Consider the following 26276-nt stretch of genomic DNA (forward strand, 5'->3'; position numbering starts at 1 on the left):
ACGATGATGTGTGCAAATTGGTCTGTGATAGATAAGTATAGTAAGCATGTTAATGGTAGACTGTGGATTATTTGGGAGGATAGGAAAGTGGATTTGAAAGTAATAAAGTGCTCTAATCAAATGATACATTGTGGGATGTATAACGTGGAATGTCAATTCATAAGCTGGATCACTGCAATTTATGCATCTAACATGTTGGAGGAAAGGAAAAGTTTATGAAAGGGCCTTGAAAACATAGGGAAACACCAACAAGGACCTTGGTGCATTATTTGAGATTTCAATAATGTGCTAAGTACTCAAGATAAAATAGGAGGTAAGCTTGTGCATGAAGCTGAATTCTCTGATTTGGTGGGAATAATGGAAAACACAAGGCTTTATGAGGTTGATAGCACATGAGATTGGTATACTTGGTCCAATAAACAAAGTGAAAGGGTCATATATTAAAGAATATATAGAGCTCTTGGGAATATGGAATGGATTCAACAAAACATTGATAATGCTGTATATGTTCTTGAGCCTGATATCTCTGACCATGCTCTTTTGTTCCTTAGAGGAGAGGAGCAAAGGAAGATAGTGCATAATCAATTCAAATTCATTAATGGTGTGAGTGATATAGAGGGATACACTAAAGAAGTAGACAAGATCTAGAGAAAGCATGCACACAATAGAGGATCCCGTGAAGGTCATGTGGAAAAAGTTACTGACGTTGCAACCTGTTATGAGGAAACTGAGTAAACCTATGATAGGCATTAAAAATAAAATTGAGAAGGCTAGGAGTGATCTGACCGAGGCTCAAAACCTTTTGGTCCAGAATAAAATGAATATACAAAAGATCATGAAAGTCAAGAGTTATACTGAAGAGGTGACAAAACTGAATGACATTGAGGAACAAGTTCTTAGATAAAGGGCTAAAATTGATTGTATCAAGTTGGGTGATGGAAATAATTATTATTTCTACGTGGCACTTGAAAGTAGATAATAAAACACCAATATGAGAAATATTTTTAAAGATGATGGAAATATCCTTGCTACTCATGATGATATTGAAAGTGAGGTCTTGGATTTTAATGGTAAGTTTTTGGGAACAACTGAATCAAACATGGAAGGCATTGATACAATTGTAATAAGGAATGGTCAGCAACTAACCATAAATCAAAGATCTATGCTTATTTCCCATATTAGTGCACATGAAATTGAGAAAGCCTTGAAGAGTATTGGTGATCTAAAATCCCCTGGTGTGGTGGGTATGGATCCAAAATTTTCAAGACTTCTTGGAGCATTGTGAAACATGATGTCATAGCAACAGTGTTGGAGTTCTTTAATAGAGGGAAAATGCATAAGAACATGAATAACACACCGATTACTTTGATTCCTAAGCACACTGAAGCCAAGACCATTAAAGAATATAGTTCTATCTCTTGTTGAAACACTGTGTATAAAATCATATTTAAGGTGATGGCTTCCGGAATGAGTAACGTGTTGAACAACATCATCAGTAGGACTCAAGCAACTTTTGTGCATGGCCAAAGAATTCATGACCGTGTCCTGTTGGCATATGAATTAATCAGAGGGTATAGTAGGAAGGGTGGAGTGCCAATATGTATGTTGAAAATGGATATTTATAAGGCATATGATATGCATCTTGACAAGATTTGAAATCAATTTTGAAGGAGTTAGGTTTCCCTAGACAATTCAATATGTGGGTGATGGAAGTTGTGACCACAGTAACATATAGGTTCAATATTAATGGATTCTGCACTAAGGAAATGATAGAAATAAGAGGTCTGAGACAGGGGAATCCCATCCCCCCTGCTGTTTGTCTTAGTAATGGAGTACTTGCATAGTAAGTTGCAAGATTTGAAGAAGATCCCAGACTTCAATTATCATGCAAAATGTGAGAAACTACAAATTATTGATTCGAGCTTTGCTGCTGATCTTTTATTTTTTACTAGAGGAGATATTAGGCATGTTCATCTGGTGGTGGAAATGTTTAATGCTTTCTCAAATTCCACAGGTCTAGATCTACTATGGTGGCATGGAGGACAGTGTTAATTAGAGAATAATAGAGCTGGCTAAGTTTACAACAAGCCCTTTACCCTTAAGATATTTAGGGATACCTGTAGTGGTAAATTCATGACCACTGAGCTATTGGTTAGCTCAACGTCAATAAAACAAGAGTCGCCACTGCGCTTGTATTCTTTCCAAAGGAAAAGGGAAAAAGTACGAACAAAACCCAAAGGTAAAAAGTTTTCAAATCAAAACTAATAAAATGTCAGAGATTACAGGTAAGGGGGTTGGTTATACAGAGGGAAGGTATTAGCACCCAAAGTGTCATAGGTACTCCTAGGGAGCCCTTTTTATGTGTAAGTGTTTTGGTTTAAAAAGATGTTTGTTTAAAAAGTAGAATGTGGGGATGAGAAAAGCATTCATTATTTATAACTTTTGTGTTTGATAAGACTTCCGGTCTTATGCCTACGTACCAACATAAAAATGAGGGATCAAAACCTCGTAGTTCGTGGTAAAAATTTCAAAGATGGGTAGATTGATTTTAACAAAAGCTTAAAGATCTTTTGTTATCAAAGGGAGAATACTCAACCAAACATCCACCGATAATGAGGGCTTTACAACATTTAAAAGGGAGGGCCCCAACTTGGATTCAATCGACAAGTATGCCACTAACCCCTAATAAATGGAAAGACTTACAATCAACATATCATGGAATGGGAGAATTATATCTCAACCAAAGATAACTCAAATCTAAATGCTTCTTTTTCTGAAAAGTTTAAAAGAAAAGGCACAAAGTGGCCAAAATGATTTGATGAGGTTGTAAATTCTTTTTTGTCTTTTTTGTAAATAAAGTCAATATGATTAAGTTCATTTACAAGTTTGATTAAGAAAATATTTTGAAAATCAATGGCATAAGGCCAAGGTTTCTACTCATTAAAACAACGCTAAGTTGAAAACAACAAGTAAAGAAGTTTTTAAAATGAGGGAGAGATTTTGAAATTTAAGAAGTGGGAGGAGATGAAGGGACTATCCTAGACATGATTTAAAAGTTTAGAATTGAAAATATCCAACCAATAAGAAGCATCTACAAGACAAAAGTGTCATATAGAAACTTATTTCCTTTGGATTGTTAGGCAAGCAACAAAGCATAATCATCCAAGCAATTAATAAGAAGAACAATGGTATCAAAAAAAGATAACTAAACATCCAAGCAAGCACTCCAAAGCAAGAAGTCTTCAATATCCTTCAGATGTATCAGATGGAATATCCCTTTGAAACATACTTACAGAGACAAGCATCAGATAGAAACAATAAGATCAAAATAAGAAACTTAAGCACAAAGACAAAGTGTATCAGATAAACCAAAGGAGTTTTCAAGGCTTGTATCAGATGAATGACATTGGCCAATAAATGTCTCAAATAGTGGCATTGACCAAGTTCCCTTCAAAGCATAGGGATGTTGCCTACTCTAAGTCCATAGGTCCAAAAGTTCATATCAAGTCACAGACAGAGGTTCAACAGTCCACCAATGTATTTTTTAGGGTTTTTGTTTTTATTAAGTATTTTAAGGTCCTAAGACCAAAAACAAAACAAAATTACAAGCACAAATATAATACAAACACAAAATATGGCTCAAGTGAGCAAAGTGAAAATGACTGAAACATAACAGACTGCATGAATGTAAAATGACAATGAATGATTAAGTGCAAGAATTTAAATTGAATTAAAGTAAATGGCATAAAAATAAATCAATACAAAGATATGTTAGTGAATATTAGTGGAAGAAGAAAATTGTTTAATTCCTTTATTGGAGAACACTCAACCATTCACTCACAAGCATGAAGATATGAACCTAGACATCATCCATGAGAAGGGCTCCAACTTGGATAAATCAACAAGTATACCACTAGCTCTCACAAATGTAAAAGAGGTAAAATATCTCACTTACAAAAATGCTATGCCTTTGGGAAAAATTTAGCTCTACGTTAAGCAATCGTAATTGGACTTATGTAGAAGTCACAACTATCTGAGATCGGGAAAATAATAATATTAGTGTTAATGCATGCTAGAGACAAGGTATAAATACCAAGCTCCTAAATCATACCACACACAAAAGGATGGACATATCTCAATCAAGCTCATGTTGATTCATCTGACACAAGGTCATTGATGAATCAACTAGCATTTTGATCTTAGAGAAATCATTGGCCATGGATGAATCAAGAAAGAAAAAAGATAAAGATAAAGAGATGAAGTGAAAGAGAATCCCAAATTGATAAAGGGATGAGCTTCATTTGCTCAATATCATCCATTTATTTTGAGGAATAAAGTTCAAACTTCATCAACCCCCTAAATCCAATGGTATTGATCAAATTGAAGTCCAATTCAACCAAGGTCAAGGCCAAACAAAAATTGAGTCAACACAAAGTCAAACAAATAGCTAAACAAAATAATAAAGCAATTAAGCAATTTAAATTCAATTTTTAAATGAAGAAAAATACAATTTAAAAGGGGAAAAACCTCAAATCCCTTCAAATCACCAAAGAAATGGCCAAGGGATTTATCATAGGTCAAACAAGGTCAAAGGACCTTTGACTATTTTTTTGGCATTTTTTGAAAGTCAGAAGTATTTAAAATCAATTAAAAACAAGTCAAAAATATTAAATTCACTAAAAATATCAAACTCAATCCAAAAACTGATTTAGGAAGTTATTTATGAAATTTTGGTGAAAGTCTCATATATTTTGGATTAAAATTGAAATTATAGTGAATTAAATGAGAAAATGGTATTTAAAATATTAAATTGGAAAATGAAATAATCAGAAAAAACAAGGGCCATAAGATCTCCCTCATTAATTGAGGTGGCAAATCTGATGGCCAGACGCATAACTTCCACCATGGTCATCAGTCAATGCGCATGTACACTTGGTAATCAGAATGAAGAGATAAGATTAAAACGTGGACCATGGATCAGATGGCTTGGACAATGCCAACGCACCACCGTAGCCCTAGCTCCGATCACCCTCACTGGACTGGTCAGGATCAAAGTGTCACCAAAATAAATGGATCATACACTATTTTGAAGAGAAAATCATGAGGATTCCAAATATGACCTCCATTTTTTTCAACTCTCACTCTATAAGGAGAAATGTGGAGTTGACAATTGAGGTTCCATAACTGAGTTGCTTCGATTCAACCTCAAAGCAACTTAATATCAATGCCTACATTGGTAGGACTTCAGCCAACCACAAATCAAGCAAAATTATTGAGAAATGAGTGAGAATCGAAGAGTTAAAGTTTGAGAAATTCCACCTTCGGGTTGCAGTGATGATGCTCGATCTCGATGCAAATTCACTTGGCCTTGCTTCCTCTTGCTTGCAGGAGATGAATAGAATCAAAATGGTACTGAATCCTTGGAGTTCTAGTTCAGAAATAGAAGTTGAACTAGAAGCTCGATTTCAATGAAATCTTCAAGGTATTCTATCAATGGTGGCTATGGGATTGTTGAGAAAATCTTGGGCAAGGGTTCTCCTCCCTTCTAAGGCCAATGAGTTCAATTTATAGGCAATGCAATGTGGTTTCCACACCTTTTAAATTTGAATCCAAAAATAGTAATTAATGTGCATGGGTGCATGAGCATGTGTTTACGTCCAAATGATGATTGTAATCAGTCCAAATTCGTGCACAAAATATGTTGAGATCATAACATGGAGCCATGCAAAGGTGTGTGATAATTGAGTTCAAAAGTTGCCAAAATAAGCCATTCAAAGGAACCATGCACAAGTCCCTCAAATTTGATCCAAATGGAATGATCTTTGGAAAGCTACCATGAAGGGGAACAACTTTGATGTTGGGACATCTTCCATTTAAAGCTTGGAACATGATTCATTCTGACCTTGAAGTTGGAGGAATCAAACATACTTGAAAATTTTCTAAGTTAAAAGTCAAATGATCCCTTTTTCCACCTTAAATAACTTTTCCTATGAGCTTCAAATGACTTTTTTCCTTCTTAAAAGTTGTAGCTCTTTCAGTTATATTCAATTTGGTCACAAATTTGACACCATTTGGAGCTTTCATAATGGAGTTATGGACTTTAGAAGTCGAGGAAAAATGCTTGTTCAATGATGATGGCCAAAATAGACCTATAATTTTTCCTAATGGAACTTGCCCTTACAAGTGTAATTTGACCTTTCTAAAAGAATAAAAGTTGAAGAATTCACCTTGAAATTTATCATGAAACTTGGATCATCTTCATATCATAAAAATTGAGCAAGTTATGGTTCTTAGAAGTTGACCTTTCATCTAGGGCACAAACAAAATGACCTATAATCTTTCACCATAAAAAATGACTTTCCAAGCAAAATTAACTTTTGATGCCAACATGAAAGTTGTTTGGAATGTCACAAAGAGTAACGTTTATCTTAGAATCATTTTCATATGACAAAAATTATAGGAGATAGGGTCTAGGGAACCCTAGCTTTGACCAATTGACTTTTCTGGTTAACCTCCCTGAACCAACTTGCAAACTCTTGCTCTTTGGATCTCATGGAGGATCATATATGCTTAAGATGAAGTTAAATGGATTATACCATAATATCTTTGACCAAATGTTGAAGAAACTTGCTGAGGAAGGCACACAAGATACCCAGATGAATTAGGGCTTTCTTGACAAGCAAGCTTCAAACTCTTGATGAATTCTTGATCAAAATGACAAATAAAGTACATAGGGATCCATATATGATGCTTAGAACCAATGTGAACCTTTTCTTTGCTTGATTCCTTGCACTGAGGGTCCCAAACCCTAGTTGCAAGCTTGATGAGGCATAGGTGGATGCACACATTACTTACAAAAGAAACAAAGCTACACTAGACATATTTTTGGTATTTTTGTTAGTAAACAAGAAAAATAAAGTATGATACAATCACATGTGCTTGGTGATCTCTCTCAATGCAAACCTAACGAATGATAAGTGAGGAGGATACCAAGTTGTGATCCTAATTCCAATGCAATATTATGAGATGGCATGAGGGATCTTAGGGTTAAAATTGGGATCTTACAATACTCTTAACTAGTAAGAAGCTAACTAGCAGTCAATGTATTAGCTTGGTGGAGAAAATTGGCACTAGAATCCGACACTGGATTGCTCACTTACTGAGCTACTCTGGGAGAGTCCAACTTATAAAGAGTGTCATTTTTGGAACGACTAATTACTGGCTGCGTTGTATTCTCTTGCCTAAAGGGGTCACACAAAGAGTTGAAGCCATGTGTAGGTCCTTCTCGTGGACTGGAAAAAGTGGCATAACTAGAAAGGCGCCTGTAGCATGGAGGAAAGTCTGTGCACATAAGAAACAAGGGGGATTAAATGTGATGGCAATGGCTGAGTGGAATGAAGCTCATATGATCAGGCTTCTGTGGAACTTAAGTATAAATAGGATAGTTTTTGGATCAAATGGACCCATAACTACTATGTGAAGAAGGATGGTCTAATGAATATGCCCATAAATTCAGCTTGTTCTTGGATTCTTAAGAACATTCTCAAACAAAGGAATGTTGTGCAAGGGCTGGAATGTTGAATAAACTTTAATGTTATAGTTAATGGGTTTTATTAATAAGTTAATGGAGAGATTAAGAGTCTGTTGTAGTTGGAAGGTCAAGAGATAGTGGCCAATTAATAGTATTTACTAGTAATTATGTTTCCTAGAATAACTGAAGTTTCTGATTCTGTATAAAGACCAAGGATGTATTCTAATGATATACAGAAGTTATAAGAGATTTACTTCCTTCTGTCAAATTGGCATCAGAGCTAATGGCAAACATGTTGAATCAAATGCCGTTGCCACGGCTAACGAAGTTAAATTACGAAAACTGGAGTATCCAAATGAAAGCTCTTCTCGGATCTCTAGACGCGTGGGAGGTGACCAAAGATGGGCTTGAAGAACCAACAAATATTGTGGGATATACGATAACTCAAAACAAGGCGTTGAAAGAGACGCGATCGAAGGATAAAACGGCACTATACATGTTGTTTAGGGCTGTTGATGAATCAAGCTTCGAAAAGATTGCCGGTTCGACTACGTCGAAAGAAGCGTGGGACACGCTAGAGAAAGTGTTCAAAGGAGAAGATCGAGTAAAGAAAGTTCGACTTCAAACTCTTCGTAGCGAATTGGAGAGGATACATATGAAAGAGTCAGAAAATGTATCTGACTACATCACGCGTGTACAAAAGGTGGTGAACCAACTCACCAGAAATGGCGAAACAGTAACTGATGCACGAGTTGTTGAAAATATTTTGAGATCTTTAACAGATAAATTTGAGAATATTGTGTGCGCAATAGAAGAGTCGAAGGACCTTTCGACGCTCTCAGTCGAAGAGCTCGCTGGTTCCCTCGAAGCACACGAACAACGTAAGATGAAAAAGAAGGAAGAAGGAGTAGAGGACGCAAATCAAACCAAGGAGCAAATCAAAGACGAAAAGGTACTCTTTTCTCAAAATTTTCGAGGAAGAGGACGTGGTCGTGGAGGACGTGATAGTGGTCGAAGTGGTAGAGGCAGCAACTTCGAGAGAGGACAGTCGAGCTAGCAAAATTGGCGTGGCAGAGGACGTGGTCAAAGAGGTGGTAGGTCGAACCATTCCAACTTTGAATGCTACAAGTGTGGCAAGTATGGTCATTATGCGAAGGATTGCAACTCATTCAAATGCTATAACTATGATAAAGTGGGACATCTTGCAAAAGATTGTCGAATCGAAAAGAAGGTAGAAGAAACAACCAATCTAACTTTGGAAGCTGAAGCAAATGAAGGTTTTCTCTTGATGGCTCAAAATGAGATCAACACAAATGACAATGTTTGGTATCTTGACTCAGGAGCAAGTAACCATATGTGTGGTCACAAACACCTGTTTAAAGAAATGAGAAAGATCGAAGATGGCAATGTGTCTTTCGGAGATGCATCGAAAATGAAGGTCAAAGGCAAGGGAACGATCCGTTACTTGCAGAAGGATGGGTTGATTGGATCAATTCAAGATGTTTATTATGTACCAAATCTTAAAACCAACATCTTGAGTTTGGGACAACTTACAGAAAAAGGTTATTCGATACTTATGAAAGAACGAATACTGCATTTGAAGGACAAGTTGGGACATCTGATTGCTCGTGTCGAAATGGAGAGAAATCGAATGTACAAACTGAATCTGATAAACGTTCGAGAAAAATATTTATAAGTAAGTATCGAAGACAAAGCATCACCATGGCATCTACGCTTTGGTCATCTACATCATGCTGGTTTAAAAAGGTTGGCGAAAAAGAACATGGTGCATGGACTACCAGATATGGATTATGAAGGAAAGTTCTGTGAAGAATGTGTGCTTAGCAAACAAACAAGAACTTCATTTCAAAAGAAGGCAGAATATCAAGCTAAGCATATCCTTGAATTGATTCACACCGACATATGTGGGCCAATCACGCCAGAATCTTTCAGTAGCAAAAGATACTTTATTTCCTTTATCGATGATTACTCACGGAAGACATGGGTTTATTTCTTGAAAGAAAAGTCTGAAGCATTCGAGGTGTTCAAAAGGTTCAAAGTAATGGTGGAGAAGGCAACCGACAGACACATTAAAGCAGTTCGATCTGATAGAGGTGGTGAGTATACTTCGACAGCCTTTATGAAGTATTGTGAAGAGCATGGCATAAGGAGATTTCTAACTGCATCATACTCACCTCAACAAAATGGGGTGGCTGAAAGGAAGAATTGAACAGTCCTTGACATGGTTAGTTCAATGCTTAAAAGCAAGAACATGCCAAAGGAATTTTGGGCAGAAGTTGTACAATGTGCCATTTATGTTCAGAATCGATGTCCACATTCGAAGTTAGAAGATCAAACACCACAAGAAGCGTGGAGCGGACAAAAGCCAATAGTTTCTCATCTCAAAGTATTTGGAAGTGTGGCTTATGCACACGTACCAGATCAACGAAGAACGAAGCTTGAAGACAAAAGTCAGAAATACATACTCATTGGGTATGATGAGAAAACAAAAGGGTACAAGCTATTTGATCCCATAAGAAAGAAGGTGATAGTGAGTAGAGACGTTCAAATAAACGAAGCAAGTAAGTGGGACTGGAACAGTTCGACAGAAGTTATCGTTGAAGTTGAAGAATCATCTATCGCTGTACCACCAAACATTTCAACAAAACTTGAAGACTCTGACAATGAAGATGAACCTCCACAACCCAGAATGCGAAGTTTGCAAGATCTGTATGATTCGACAAGTGAAGTGCACCTTGTGTGTCTCTTGGCAGATGCTGAAAACATCAGTTTTGAAGAAGCAGTACGAGACAAGAAGTGGAAAAGTGCCATGGACGAAGAGATGAGGGCGATTAACCACAACAACACTTGGGAGCTAGTTGAATTGCCAAAAGGTAGTCAACCCATTGGTGTAAAGTGGGTATTCAAGAAAAAGGTGAACGCTCAAGGAGAAATAGAACGATACAAAGCGAGACTTGTTGCGAAGGGATACAAACAGAAAGCAGGAGTTGATTATGACGAAGTATTTGCACCTATTGCAAGAATGGAGACAATTCGATTACTCATATCTCAAGCTGCTCAATTCAAATGGCCAATATTTCAAATGGATGTCAAAATAGCTTTTCTGAATGGTGTACTCGAAGAAGAAGTCTATGTTGAACAACCACTCGGGTACATGAAAGCTGGAGAAGAGAAGAAGGTACTAAAATTGAAGAAAGCGCTATATGGGCTGAAGCAAGCACCGCGGGCATGGAACACACGTATCGACACATATTTCAAGGAGAACAGGTTCGAGCAATGTCCGTACGAACATGCCCTCTACGTGAAGAAAAATGGAAGGAATGTATTACTTGTTGCTCTCTATGTCGATGATCTTATCTTTCTGGGCAGTAATGATCAGATGATAGAAGAATTCAAAAGCACAATGACACGTGAATTCGAGATGACAGACTTAGGCCTGATGAGATTCTTTCTTGGTCTGGAGGTTCGACAAGAAGAAACAGGAATCTTCATCTCACAAGAAAAATATGCAAAAGAAATCTTGAAAAGATATAAGATGGAAAACTGTAATCCGGCTTCGACGCCAATGGAACCAGGAACAAAGTTGTCGAAATTTGATAGAGGAGAACGTGTCGAAGCAGGCAAATATCGAAGTTTGGTAGGAAGTCCTCGCTATCTCACATGTACAAGACCAGATATCTCATTAAGTGTAGGCATTGTAAGTCGATTCATGGAGGAGCCAGTTTACACACATTGGAAAGCATTGAAGTGAATTTTGAGGTACATCCAAGGAACAATGTCACTTGAGATGTTCTACTCGAATTCAGACAAATACAAGTTGGTTGGTTACTCTGACAGTGATTGGTGCGGAGATATAGACGATCGAAAAAGCACTTCTGGATATGTGTTCTTCATGGGAAATACTGCATTCACTTGGCTTTCTAAAAAGCAGCCAATAGTAACACTTTCGACATGTGAAGCAGAATATGTAGCAGCATCCTGGTGCGTTTGTCATGCAATATGGCTCAGAAGATTTATGAGTAAAACGGAGCTAAAACAGAAAGGTGCAACAATAATACAAGTTGACAACAGGTCAGCAATTGAGTTAGCAAAGAATCCAGTAAACCATGAAAGGAGCAAACACATTGATGTTCACTTCCACTTCATTCGAGAACACGTGAAGGAAGGAAATGTCAAATTGAAGCATGTAGCAAGTAAGGACCAAGCATCAGACATTTTCACAAAACCACTATCAAAAGAAATCTTTGACAGAGGCAAGAAATTGATAGGCATGATGAATAAAAGAAACATTTAAGTTTACAGAGGAGTTTTGTTGAATAAACTTTAATGTTATAGTTAATGGATTTTATTAATAAGTTAATGGAGAGATTAAGAGTCTGTTGTAGTTGGAAGGTCAATAGATAATTGCCAATTAATAGTATTTACTAGTAATTATGTTTCCTAGAATAACTGAAGTTTCTAAGTCTGTATAAAGACCAAGGATGTATTCTAATGATATACAGAAGTTATAAGAGATTTACTTCCTTTTGTCGTGGAAGAGTGGCACGATGTTTTGCAAACAAAGAAGTTTAAAATGAGGAAGTTCTACTATGTGCTATTAGATCACCAGCAACAAGTTCAATGGCGGAGCTCTTCTATGACAATGTGGCACGACCTAGAGCGTTGTTTGTTTTGTGGTCTGCTTGCCAAAATAGGCTTGCAACAAAGGATAGACTTCATTGGTTTGACATGTTGGGGAATGATACTTGTAGCTTTTGTGAAAAAACTGAAACTATTCAACATCTTATGTTTGAATGCAAAGACATGGCAAAAGAATGTAAATATATTTTGGAGTGGCTGCAGTTATCATATATTCCAAGGGAGTGGACACATGAACTGAATTGGGTGATTCATGCCAGCAAGAGTAAAAATCCTAAGGAATGTGTTTGTGAAGACGTTGGAAGTATAAGAATGATAAGGTTTATGACAATAATGTAAATAATACCAATATAGACCAAAGAATTATAGAATAAATTTATTTTCTAAAATGAACTTGAAAAGGAAGGGACTAAACAATACATAAATATATTTTTATGCCATAATCTAAAAGGGGATTGTAAAATAAATATATATTATGAAATGAATCTGTAAATATAAATGTCATAATAAAATATTTTTTCCAAAAATATCACATTAAAGATATTAATATGACTCATCAAAAAACTAATAGAATGAAATAAAAATATTAAAACACCTACTGATATTGTATTTTTCCCCATCCATGCACTACAATACATTGTATAAATATGTGTTCTATTTATGTTGAATGCCTACAAGTTTATTGAAGGAGAAATGGGGAAATACAAGGTTACAATTTTGTTGTTTGGAGTGTTTTTCGCCTTGTGTTCTATGCTAGAACTACAAGTTGAAGCAAGAACATCATCATCTTTAGATAAAGAAATAGAAGCCAAATTGAAGCTTCTAAACAAACCTGCAGTGAAATCCATCAAGGTATGCAAATTTTTATCTTCCTCATCATTTTAGATTTTATATAAAGAAAAATTATAACATTAAGTGTTTTTCAAAAATATGTTTCAAAACTTCATAATAAAATTCAAACTACAATTACTACAATGCATATAGCAACAACTTCAATAATCGCATGCAAATGCAACATAAAACTTCAACTCTTACTAATCAAAACATTTTAAATTAATGTATTTTGATACAAAATTTAGAAATATTGTTTTTGTTTTTCAGAGTGAAGATGGAGACATTATCGACTGCGTTAACATCTACAAACAACCTGCTTTTGATCATCCCGTCCTAAAAAATCACACTATCAAAGTAAGTTATTCTATACTTTCCATAACACATAGCTTTCAAATTTGATTTTCTACATTGTTCAACACTGTGCAGCCGATACCGAGTTTTCTTCTTGATTACGAACCTTCAAGCGTGAGAGGTACTCCCAACGCAAGCTCTCAAGTGTTTCAGCTATGGCAGAAAAGCGGAAGTTGTCCAAAAGATACCGTCCCTATTCGTAGAATTCAAAAGAAGGACTTGTTGAGAGCTTATTCACTTGAACGCTTTGGACGAAAACCACCATATGTCCATTCCACCACGAACAATACAAACCCTAATTTCACCAACCTCGGTGTTACTGATGATTACATTAATCTGCAAAATCGTTCGGTATATACACATATCGCAATTGTTATATACATGTTGATTTTCCAGCTACTTTATTAATGGATTCATAATCATGCAGAATGCGTATCTTTCAACATATGGATACAATTTTATAGGTGCAAGTGCAAGTATTAACATATGGAATCCAAATGTTGAGAAAAAAGGAGATTTTACTACTGCTCAAATATGGCTTAAAGCTAACAATGGTGATAATTTTGAAAGCGTTGAAGCAGGCTGGATGGTTAGTCATCACCCTACTTCCTTAGGTGTATATGTTGTTTAATATGCCTAATGATCTCTATGTATGTTATGGATTAGGTTCATCCCGAGTTGTATGGTGACTTCAACTCTCGATTGTTTGCAGCCTGGACGGCAAGTTTCTATTCTTTACATGATTTATACTATGAATCACCGACAATCAATCAGACACAGATACCTGATACAATATTCACACTGACACATCAACATCGATAATAATTTTTGGTCTCTTGATTGTTGTGCAGAGAGATTCATACCATACAACAGGCTGCTTTGATGTTACATGTGCTGGATTTGTGCATGTAGGCTCAAGTACAGCGCTTGGTGCTACTGTTGGACCTTATTCATCTCAGTTTAACCAACAATATGAAATCGCCATTGGAATATATTGGGTAATCATAACATATTATTCACATATTTATATTGAACTATCTTAATGCACAAAACAAATATTAATTAATTTTCTGATAAATTGTTGGCATGATTTAGGATGAGGATGGGAACTGGTGGCTTAATATAAAGAATGGCACAGTTATAGGTTATTGGCCAGCAGAGTTATTAGGTAACTTAAGACATAGTGCAACAGTTGTTCAATGGGGTGGACAAGTGTATAGTGATAAGGTAAAGAAAGCACCTCCTCACACTTCAACACAGATGGGAAGTGGAGATTCAGCAGATGGTAGATTTGGGTTTGCATGCTACATGAGTAATGTGAGAATTAAGGATTATTCAGGTTTTCATAAGTATCCAGAATTTGTAAACACAAATGCTGATGAACCTTACTGCTACAATGCCATCAATGATGTTGAATATGGAAAATTCCCTGTATTCTATTTTGGAGGGTTAGGAAGAAAACCTCCTTATTGTCCTTGATTTCACACAGGCATAGATTTATTTTTGGAGACTTGCCATGAAAAAAAGTAGACATTTTTGCATTAACAGCAATGTAATAAAATAGTCTGTGAAAACATTTTGAAGGTGAAAAAAATATATTAAGAAAATTATAACTATAGTATTTTATAGTGTATTTATATATCTAGTTTTTAGTTTAATAGTACTCTTATTTTCATACCGGATGCAAAATGTGTTTGGTGAATAATAAAATACATGTGTTTATAAAGTTTTAAAATAAGATGTTTTCATTCAAATTCAGAGACTTCAGTTTCTGAAAGGTTTTGGAATCTTCTAAGATCAGATGTGAAGATTATGTTTGACGAGTTTTATCGGTTTGCATTGCTCTCCCATGATTTTTCAGCAAAAATCTCATTCCCATTGTGAAGAATCCAACTTCCTTACACTATTACAAAAAAAAAATATTTTATCGCTATTGAAAATATAATTTGACCACGAGTTATGAACCGTGGTAACGTAAAGTGTGATAGTAAGCATGTTACTTTCCACCACGGAAATGTTAATAGGTCACGAGTTTGATTCTCATCCCACCATAATTATATCATATTTGACGTGCCACATTTCACACGGTTGAGTGATACTCCCTTTGATCCTATTTATAAGAGATAATTTACTTTTTAGATTAATTGGATAATCAATGTATCAGGTATATTATTAGATCAAATATATTAATGGTTGAATGGATCTAAAAAGTAAATTGTTTTTTATAAATAGGACGAGAGGGGGTACAACTGTATAGTGAAATCCTTTGTTATTTTAAAAAAAAATTCATTTATGTCATATTTTTTTAATTCATGTATTGTGTACAACATTTACTACCACAAACGGAATATGAACCAACTAGCATATACATAATTTTTTAATAGAACTTTACATTATATGTTAGCACCACAATGACTTACATATAGTACCATAATGTTAAACAAACCTAAATGTTATTTACATCAAATCCAAAATATTAAAACATTAGTATGATCAGTCTGACCTGTAAATCAAATTGAAGTAAGATGTCCAACGCGTACGAGCGTCTTTTAAATCTTCTAGTGAGAATGATGTAACATCGTTAAACATCTATATAAAAAATTGAAGAAAACGTAAGATCATTTGATTTTAAATAATAACAAATTTTTATTGTAAATATATACACATGCTCTCAAGTATCAACAATGCCGATAAAGACTATGTTTTGATGTAATTTACGCATTCATTGCGGTACCCCTAGTCACCTTAATTGTGACATTTTGACTTGCCTTCATTGCAGCCTCCAACACTTTTATTGTGTTAGATTTGAAGGGGTGAATTTAGTCCCACATTGCTTAGAGATATGACTTGTTTGTGTTTATAAGTGGGGGAAATCCTCATCCTAGAAGTCGATTTTTTATGGATGAGTTAGGCCTAACCCAAATTCTAAGATGGTATCAGAGCATAATTTAAGATTTACTAGGCCACCTGCTATCAAGTTTCCGCTATTGGGTCACGCACCATTTATTTTTCACGATCCAGATGTCCAGTCTTGGGCGTGAGAGGGTGTGTTAAGAATCTCACATCGAATAATATATTGCCTAAATATGTGCTTATAAGTGATGTCAATCCCCGTCCTACGAACTTGTTTTGTAGGGTTGAGTTAGGCCTAAACACATTTCTTAACATGGTATCAGAGCCTGATTTAAGATTCAGTGAGCCATCTGCTATCAAGTTTCCGCTATTGGGTCATCCACCATTTATTCCAATGCTACAGATTTCCGGTTCCGAGCATGAGGAGATGTGTTGGAATTTCCACCTTCATTGCGGCTCGCCCTAGTCGCCTTAATTGTGGCATTTTGGCTTGCCTTCATTTTAACCTACATCACCTTCAATGTGTTGGATTTGAAGGGGGGGATTTAGTCCCACATTGCTTAGAGATATGACTTGTGTTATGTTTATAAGTGGGGGAAATCCTCACCCTAGAAGTTGAGTTTTTAGGGATGAGTTAGGCCTAATCCAAATTTTAAGATGGTATCAGAGCATAATTTAAGATTCAGTTGACCACCTGCTATCAAGTTTCTGCTATTGGGCCACCCACCATTTATTTTCTATGATCCAGATGTACAGTATTGGGTGTGTTAAGAATCTCATATCGAATAATATATTTCCTGAATATGTGCTTATAAGTGAGGTAAATCCTCGCCCTACGAACCTGTTTTGTAGGGTTGAGTTAGGCCTAACCACATTTCTTAACATGGTATCAGAGCCTGGTTTAAGATCCAGTGAGCCATCTACTATCAGGTTTCCGCTGTTGGGCCATCCACCATTTATTTCAATGCTACAAATGTCCAGTTCCGAGCGTGAGGGGATGAGTTGGAATTTCCGCCTTTATTGCGGCCCGCCTCTAGTCGCCTTAATTGTGAAATTTTGGCTTGCATTCGTTGTAACCTACATCACCTTCAATGTGTTGGATTTGAAGGGGTGAATTAGTCATACATTGCTTAGAGATATGACATATGTTGTGTTTATAAGTGGGGACAATCCTCACCTTCCAATCCAGTTTTGTAAGGATGAGTTAGGCTCAACCCAAATTCTAAGATGAATACCAGACATGCTTTGATATCACGGTGTAGCACCTCAAATTTGCACCCTACCTTGTGTACATACATTTTCATGATTAGGTCATTAACATAACATAGTTCATTGCATAACATTGCATTGTCCATTTGCCCAAGTGCAAGCCCACTGACAAATTAGGTCAAACTGGTCAGGAGAATCAGTCAAACAAGCAAGCAAGTGTCATTTTCATTGGAACAAAGCCCTATGGTTGATTTATCAAGTTCATATGGTCTAAGGATCATTGTGAAGTGGTTTGGCCAAGGATTGGATGATCAGAAGTCAACAGTCAAGCTGAATTTCTTCAGAAACCCTAGAAAGTCAACTGTGGTCAACTGTGCCTGTTTTCATGGATCGGAAGGTGTGAGATGGTTTGAAAGGCCTCATTCATGTCCATATAAGTCTCATTTTTACATCTCAAACACTCACATTGAAGGATTTGAGGTCATACCAAAAGTTTCCAAAAGGAAAAATGACCTATGGTTTCAAGTTTCCAAAAAAATGGCATGTTTTTGGAACGACTTCCACTCAACTTTCCATCATCAAAAAATCTTCAAATGGAATTTTGTTGAACATGAAAGTTGTAGATCTTTCTCTCCCATTTCCAAAAAGTCCAAGATCGTGAGAATCGGATGAACGGTTGAGGAGATATGATCAAATTATCACCGAGCGTGCATGACAAAATTTTCCATGTATCGATGCATACGAATTTCGCATCGATGCATGCAAGGCAAAAAGTGCTATGTATCGATGCATACGAGTTATGTGTCGATGCATATTGCTAAAAAGTGCTATGTATCGATGCATACGAGTTATGTGTCGATGCATACTGCTAAAAAGTGCTATGTATTGATGCGTACGAGTTATGTATCGATGCATACTGTTAAAAAATGCTATGTATTGATACGTACGAGTTATGTATCGATCCATACTGTTAAAAATGCGTTATGCATCGATGCAGGAGCTTTTGTATCAATACATAACTCTGTTTTGAGCTCTCATACAGCACTGTTCACGTCCATATTACTTCATGCACCACTAATTTTCAAGTTTTGTCCAAACACCTCCATTTTCCCTAATTTTTCATTAGCATTTGGTTTAGCATAAGTAAACGTGTTTAGCATATCATATATAAACCAAAACCTAACAGAAAAAACTAATCACATTTTCACATTTCTCAAGATCTAACAAACTTTCCCTCCAAAAACCTCCCAATTCTCCAAACTTTTTCCACACATTTTTCATCATTTCTCATCAAATTCTTCATCAATTATGCTTGTTCTTGTTTGATCCACGCTCTACAAGTGTTGGTGCACAACTGTTTCATCCAAATCGTGGCAAAGGAGTGAAGAATTGGAACTGTTGCATTCAAACTCATCCATGGCAAGTTGAAGGTTCTTCAATCTGGAGCATGCTGGAGCTAAACTACTTGTTGCAATCACTTTCCTATGCCTAAAGCATAATCTGTTTTCACGTTTCACATCAAAGCAAGGCCAAATCACGATCTGCCATCATCTTAAGGTCAGAATTCGATCTCAACCTTTGCTAGAATCTTGATGTGGTTTAGGTAGATCTTGTGATGTAGAACACGATGCAACTTGTATCATTGATTTTCGTTAGGTTTTGAATGAGATATCATGATTTGAACTTTGACCTAGGAAACTTCTTTCGCTCGATCCGTGCAGCACAGTTAGAATTAGGTCAAACTAAGTTCATATCCATGATGTACGTGTTTAGACGGTTCCATTGATATATCGTTTGCTCATTTTGGTTGAGTTTTGTTCATCATGATTTTCTGGAATTTCTGTTGTTGTTCTTGCTCAAGAACACGTCCAAATGCTTGTTTGATCTTGTTTTCGCTTGGCTGTGTTTGAATTGTTGTTTCCCGCTAGCCTGAGCCAATAGCAGCGCGCCAACAAATAAAATGAAACTCTGCGTTTCACTTACTGAACGCAATAATTACAAAACTGCCATTATCCAATATTAATTTGTATTATTTCATTTTTCTTTTTCATTTTTCATTTCATTTTGATCATGCAACTTCAAAAATTCGTAAGTGATTCATTTTTTGTCCAAATTTGATGAGACTTTTTGCATTATTCTCCTTGTGATGTGTAGTTTTTTTTGGTGATTTTTATTATTTTTGTGCACGTGTGGAAAAATAAATTGCCTAGGGTTTGATTGAATGTGTTCAATTTGGGTATGCTTTGCCATTTCATTCATAAAATGTTGATGCCTTCAAATAAATGGATGAAATTTTTTGTGCTTGTTCTGGACATCTTGATGGTGATTTTCATGTAGAGTTTGTAATTTTTGGATACTTGGTGAAGTAGATATGAATTTTTGAATTGAGGTGTGATAATTTGTGTCACACTAGGTTAGGTCAATTTCATGAATTTATTTGACATGCCTAGGCTTTTCCAATTGATCTCAAATTTGGCATGCTGTGTCTTGTATGTGTCAAGTTTCACCATGAATGTTTGCATGAATTGTTGATTCATTTTCCATTTAATTGAGATTTTTGATTGCTGTTTGGCATTTTTTGGTCTTTGCTTGACTAGTTGATTTCTATGTCTCATGAAATGCTCATACTATATCATATGAATGTGAAATTTGATGGAGTGATTCATAACATGTTTAGGTGTAGTTTGGCTTTGGTCCCATCAATTTCTTAATTGTTTTCACTGTTTGGCATGTGATTGAAGTTGATGCTCATTTTGCTACCATGTGTTGACTTGTTTGGAGGTCTGCTGACTTTTTGATTTTCATTGACCTACTTCCTGTTGTCCAAATGACATGAAAATTGATATGTAGGTCATTGAATGTGTCCTGTTTAGGCTGGAATTTTTCTGGAATTTATTGAGCTGTTTAGGTATTTGTTTGAGGGATGTCATTCTGTTTGCTCCTATATGACTCATAATTGCCTAGCTTGATCTAATTTGTGCATGAAATTAATTTGGTGTATGGTTTAGACATGAGACCAATTGGATTCTCTTTGTATGTGATTAATGTTGATGTTGATCATGTTTCACTTGCTGTTTTGACTTTTTCCCTTCTTTTTGACCCTAGGCTTGTCCTAGTGGCCTTGTATCTCATGTTTGAATGTGATTTTCAGGTTAAGAGGCAAAATACCTTAAGGAGGTGGATTCACTTTTGATTGAGATGTCATTTGACATTGTACACTAACTTGTTTTGTTTTGTAGGATGTTTGGCTTTTGAGTTGCTTGCACTTTGGTGCATTGGACTATGTTGTCTGTGTATAGTTAACTGTGAACCATTTGCTGTTTAGTTGTGTGATTAGTATACTGATGATATTTGATTGATTTCAGGTACATTAGTTGCTAATATTGCTTTGCTTTGCTTGATAAGCAATTTGCACTGAGGTATAACATTCTTGTCTCCATGTAGTCTGGAAGACCTGGCCTGTTATTTGGCCAGGCAACTGTCTGAAGTCCTCCTTAAGAGGCGATGTTTGTGCTTGTTTACATTTGTGCTAAGCAGGGAAAGTCCTTGATTAAGGCAATTGGCGGAACCCAAGGGATATGCAATCTATCCCCCGCTATTCTGTTGAGTCGTCCCTCTGCTCACACCACTGTGTTGATGCATTGGGACACAAACCCAAGATCTTGTACAATGTACAGTTGTGTCAGAGTCTTGAGTGTAGAAGGGTTCCTCCTTTCTGAACCCACGCTCCTTTGTCTGAAGCTCTCCCTGACCAGGGATAAGAGCTGTGAAGTCTTATCTTCACTCTTCTTTCATCAGCTTCACCTTAGCCCCTCAATGGCAAGGTTAAGAGCTAACACTACCCTTGTACAGATGACTTGCCTTGGCAGTCAAACCCTTTATTTGAGCCCACTTGACTGGATATAGTGTGTGCTTTGTGAATACTTGCTTGAAATGCTTGTTTTGTTTTGTTGATGCTTGCATGCTTGCTTTCTTCCTGGATAGGATTAGCTTGCTGTTGTGCAAGTAGGTAGAAACCATAACATAGGGCAATGATGCATGATAACACTAGGCTCGAGTACAGCTCCCTGGTAGTGTGTCTCCCCTTGGTTTCTGGCTAGTCTTTCTCCCCCGTTGAGGGGAACTACGTCGCCCTGATCCTCATACCAGATGGGGTACGTAGGCAGGAGACCGTGCGAGGTCTCTCCGGGCACTTTTTTTTCCTTTTTGTGTGTGTTTGTTCGACAATTGCTAGGCTCGAGTTCCCGACTCCTTAGCAACTTGTTGTTTGTTTGTTCTTGTTTGTTTGGTTTGGAAGCCGGTGTAAGTCCATCGAGTGGCATCTGGGTTCCAGTGTGTGTCTGTTTTGGTTCGGATGCTGATGTAAGCCCAGTGATTGGCATTCAGGCTCCATGTTTGCCTTCTTGTGTGTGTTTTGGTTCGGATGCTGATGTAAGTCCAGTGATTGGCGTTCAGGCTCCACGTTTGCCTTTGCCTGTGTTAGTTTGTGTGCGTGTTAGCCGAGCTACGAATGCTCTGATTCTCCTTCGTCCAAAGGAGATACGTATGCATAGGATGCGACATCCTAGCGAGCATGTGTCGTTTCCCCAGTCCGAACTACTTTGACTCTGATGTCTATGCTTGATAGACTAAGTAGGCCCAGGATGCGGTATCCTGCCGAGTCAGTCTTGTTTGTTTTCTTGTGTCTCTTTCAGCCAGTGTTTGTTTATTTGAGCAGTGTTTAGCAACCATTTTCCTTCCTATTGTGCGTGGATCCCGTCGAGTACGACGGATGCGTAGGGGTGCTAATACCTTCCCTTCGCATAACCGACTCCCGATCCCATTCTCTTTGGTCGCGAGACCATGCTTTTTCCAGGTTTACTCTGAGCGTTTCCTTTCCCTCTTTTGGGATAAATAACGCACGGTGGCGGCTCTGTTGTTCTTGTTTCCCGCCGGTTTTTCGCGTAATGCGACACACGGTCCCTCATGCGCATATATATATATATATATATATATATATATATATATATATATATATATATATATATATATATATATATATATATATATATAATATATATATATATATATATATATATATATTATATATATATATATATATATATATATATATATATATATATATATAAATTAATTAAACATTATTAATTTATTACCACGGGTTTTTAAAACAACCATAGTGATATCAGTTGACGTTTCATTAGTTTGATTCTTAGCGCCGGCCAATTCATCATTTCTTCAGTATTTTAACACCGCCTTTCATTTTTATTAAAAAACTAAAGTTATATCATAACGGGTTATTAAACTAACCATTGTGATATATTTTTAATCATTTTTTAACATTTTTAATTTGATTAAAACCTGATTTTTTTTAAAAGTATCATTAATGTAAATCTTATATCACCACAGTTGTTTAAACAAATCGTTATAATATATTTATTATTATTATTTTAAAATTTTAATTACTTAAAACGTGACGTTTTTTTATAAAATATCATGAATGTAAATCTTATATCACTATAATTGTCTAAAAATACCGTTATAATATAGCTTTTTTATTATTTTATAAAAATTTAATTGCTTAAAACCTGACGTTTTTTTTGTAAAATTTCTTCATATATCACAATGGTTTTGATAAACAACTGTGGTGATATGGTCTAATCACTTTAAACAGATCTAGCTATCTTGTCTCTCCAATTCCATATTTTCATTTCCATCAAGAAACAACCCCTAACGAAACAACATGATTTTCAACCCTAACCTAACCAAACAACACCATTTTCGACCCAAACGAAACAAAACCAGTTTCAACCCTAACGAAACGTACAACACCATCTTCAAACTTGAAGAAACAACAACATTTTTCAACCAACGTTTGTGCTTTTGTACCGTCAAGGAAGGAGCCGCCACAATGTTCTTCGTTCTTGACGAGCCTTCGGTTTTGCTATTGAGGAGAAACTCAAAGATTCTGACAACATTTTTTTACATATTCATCATGTTTCCGGTACATAAACTTTTTCCCCATGCATCTACAATACCGTCATTTTGCATTGGTTTTTATGTGTTTGTTTTTGTTGAAGCTATTGTTGATGATGTTGTTGTTAATTATGCTTTTGTTAATGATGATGTTATTGAGGATGATATTGTTGTTGATGTTTGTTGATGATGCTATTGTTGATGATGTTTGTGCCTTGATGCCATTGTTGTTGTTGATGATGTTTGTTGATGATGATATTATTTATGATGTTTGTTGAAGATACTATTGTTAATGCTATTATTGATGAAGTGGAAGAGGGCTCGACAAAGGCCAAATGAAGAGTACACTTAAGATGCCTCAAGAGCAGTCACTGAGAAAATTGTAAGTATGATTTGTTGTGCGTATGTTATGTGTTATTTAAATCCATTTGGTAATAAAAGAATGTATGTTTTATCATGTTATATAGGATTCATTGGTTAACTCAGCCCGTGAAGGTTCCTTTATTACAGAGTCACGACAAGATATATTAGTAGAAGCAATAAGAATAAAGGAGCATGGCGGACGTGTCCGTGGGGTTGAAGATGACATCGGTCTAGGAGTATTTTTTTGGTACGTCTGGAAAAAGTACCAGGCAAGTGTAAAAAGAAACTTTGGAAGAGCTCCATAGAAAGATAAATACTTAAAAGCAAGAATTTGAAGAGAAGTTAGAAACGGAGCGAGAAACTCGCAGGAAAGAATTGGAAGAAATAAAAGAGTTATATGTGGTATGTGAGAGTGAGAATATTATGATATTTGAAATGTATGATATATATTGTGTTAATTATATTTTGTGTTCCTGTGATTTTTTATGATGTAGAAAATCGGTGGAACCGTCTCATAGTGTACAAATGAAGATGTTGATGCTGATGATCAATTGCCTGATAGAAATATTGTACGTGGTGCAAGCATAAAAGACAATTGTTCAGCCACCCTCATAGTTAGAGAGATCTATAATAGGTTATTGGCTCCCTCTAAAGAATCATATTCCAACATGTTATGTTACGTTATGCGCAACAAAGTCGTAGTGTTTACTCTTGCGCTAGAACATGATCCAGAGATGGATGGGTTAAAGGAATATTTTATCATTCCTAAAAATATAAAGGATATAATCGTTGGAAAATGACGGCTGGACATAGGGTTACTACAAGTTTGGTGCACGTAAGTATATCTCATGATGGTACATTCATTGTTTTGTATAAAATTAATTTTTCACGTGTTTTTTGTATTTTATTTAACCATTTAGGTACATTCATTGTGTTTTAATAGAATTAAATAAATAAAATACTTATGGATTGTTGGATCTAGTTTGAGTACGATTTACAAATAATTCTACAAAAACCATTGAATAATACTTAACATCACGAATAGCGGGGGGAAAGAATGTTACTTAGCATCATTCCTCAATAAGTAAGTAATTTTAAAATCATGGTTTCTCTATTATAGTTAGTTTTCATATTTTACCAAATACTAATTATATATGCTTGTATTGTTCATTCAGAGAATTTTATCAATTAATCATCATATCTCTTCGGACGAATATGGTAACTATAGTGTGTTTGTTACACTATGAACTTGATCCTATGATGAAACAAATCATTACTAGGTAACTTTACGTTTATGAGACTTTTAGTAATATTTTCTTGACTTTGTAATTATCTTTGCCTGTAATATTTTTAAATCATTTTCAATATATAGGATTGTGGAGAGACACTATAGATTGAACAACTCTAGAAAAAAGTTTGCATTTAGTGAGTTCAAGATAAGTGAATTAATTGTGACATTCATTTATATATATATATATATATATATATATATATATATATATATATATATATATATATATATATATATATATATATATATATATATATATATATATATATATATATATATATACATACACACATACACACATATATATATATATATATATATATATATATATATATATATATATATTCATGAAATGTTTACATTTTTAGAATATAAAACAAGCAAAGGGATACGAGTGTAGATACTATGTAATTGAAAGACATGTTTAACCTCATCTCTCTCGACATTGTTGATTCGTGAGATCGTGTATATATAATATCATGAAATATTTATAATAACATATTAATGTTAAAGTAATTTTCTATTATAATTCAAATCACATGATATTCAATTTTTTTTCACTTGTTTATGTAGATGTTTAACGACATAATACATTTCTCTTCCGAAGCCTTAGACTTGTAAATGTTGTGCGTTTATTTTCAATGCGTTAGTTGAAAATGGGGTGGTATTATATGACTTCCTCTTTGATGGTTGTAAATATATTTTTGTTGTTTAATTTGATATTTTTAAATATTTAGCTATATATATATATATATATATATATATATATATATATATATATATATATATATATATATATAAGTAAAAAATACAGGTCTGTAATATATGGAAAAATAAAATAATTTTTTTTTTAAAATAAAGTATTTAATCATAGTTATTTATGTCAACTGTTGTTATAGATAGAGTATAAAATATTATAAACCATACAATCATTGTGTTTCGAACACATGACCTTTCGCTTCACAACGGTTGTATATTTTGATTGTTGTCATATATAATTCGCTACCTAGTTTATCACAACGGTCATACGTCTGTGGTGAAAAACATCATACATACAATCACACCTTACCTAACAATGGTTGATCATACGTGGTTGTATCCCTTTTTCAACGTTATGATTGGTGTTTTTTTCGTAGTAGTGATGATATCCACGAAAGAAATAGAGAAAAAGCTTCAAACTATTATTTGTTAATAACAATTAAAATATTA

General features: G+C 35.3%; 1 protein-coding gene across 1 annotated transcript; it reads left to right on the forward strand.

Moving 5' to 3' along the window:
• The first annotated feature begins 12883 nt into the window (after positions 1-12883).
• LOC127079013 (uncharacterized) lies at positions 12884-14854 on the forward strand. The gene is made up of 7 exons (XM_051019430.1): positions 12884-13042; positions 13292-13378; positions 13451-13726; positions 13803-13964; positions 14042-14095; positions 14227-14373; positions 14471-14854. Exons 1-7 carry the CDS (start codon positions 12884-12886, stop codon positions 14852-14854), a joined length of 1269 nt encoding a protein of 422 aa, XP_050875387.1.
• Positions 14855-26276: the final 11422 nt, after the last annotated feature.

This window comes from Lathyrus oleraceus, chromosome 5, assembly GCF_024323335.1.
Source record: "Lathyrus oleraceus cultivar Zhongwan6 chromosome 5, CAAS_Psat_ZW6_1.0, whole genome shotgun sequence".
Classification (NCBI taxonomy): domain Eukaryota; kingdom Viridiplantae; phylum Streptophyta; class Magnoliopsida; order Fabales; family Fabaceae; genus Lathyrus; species Lathyrus oleraceus.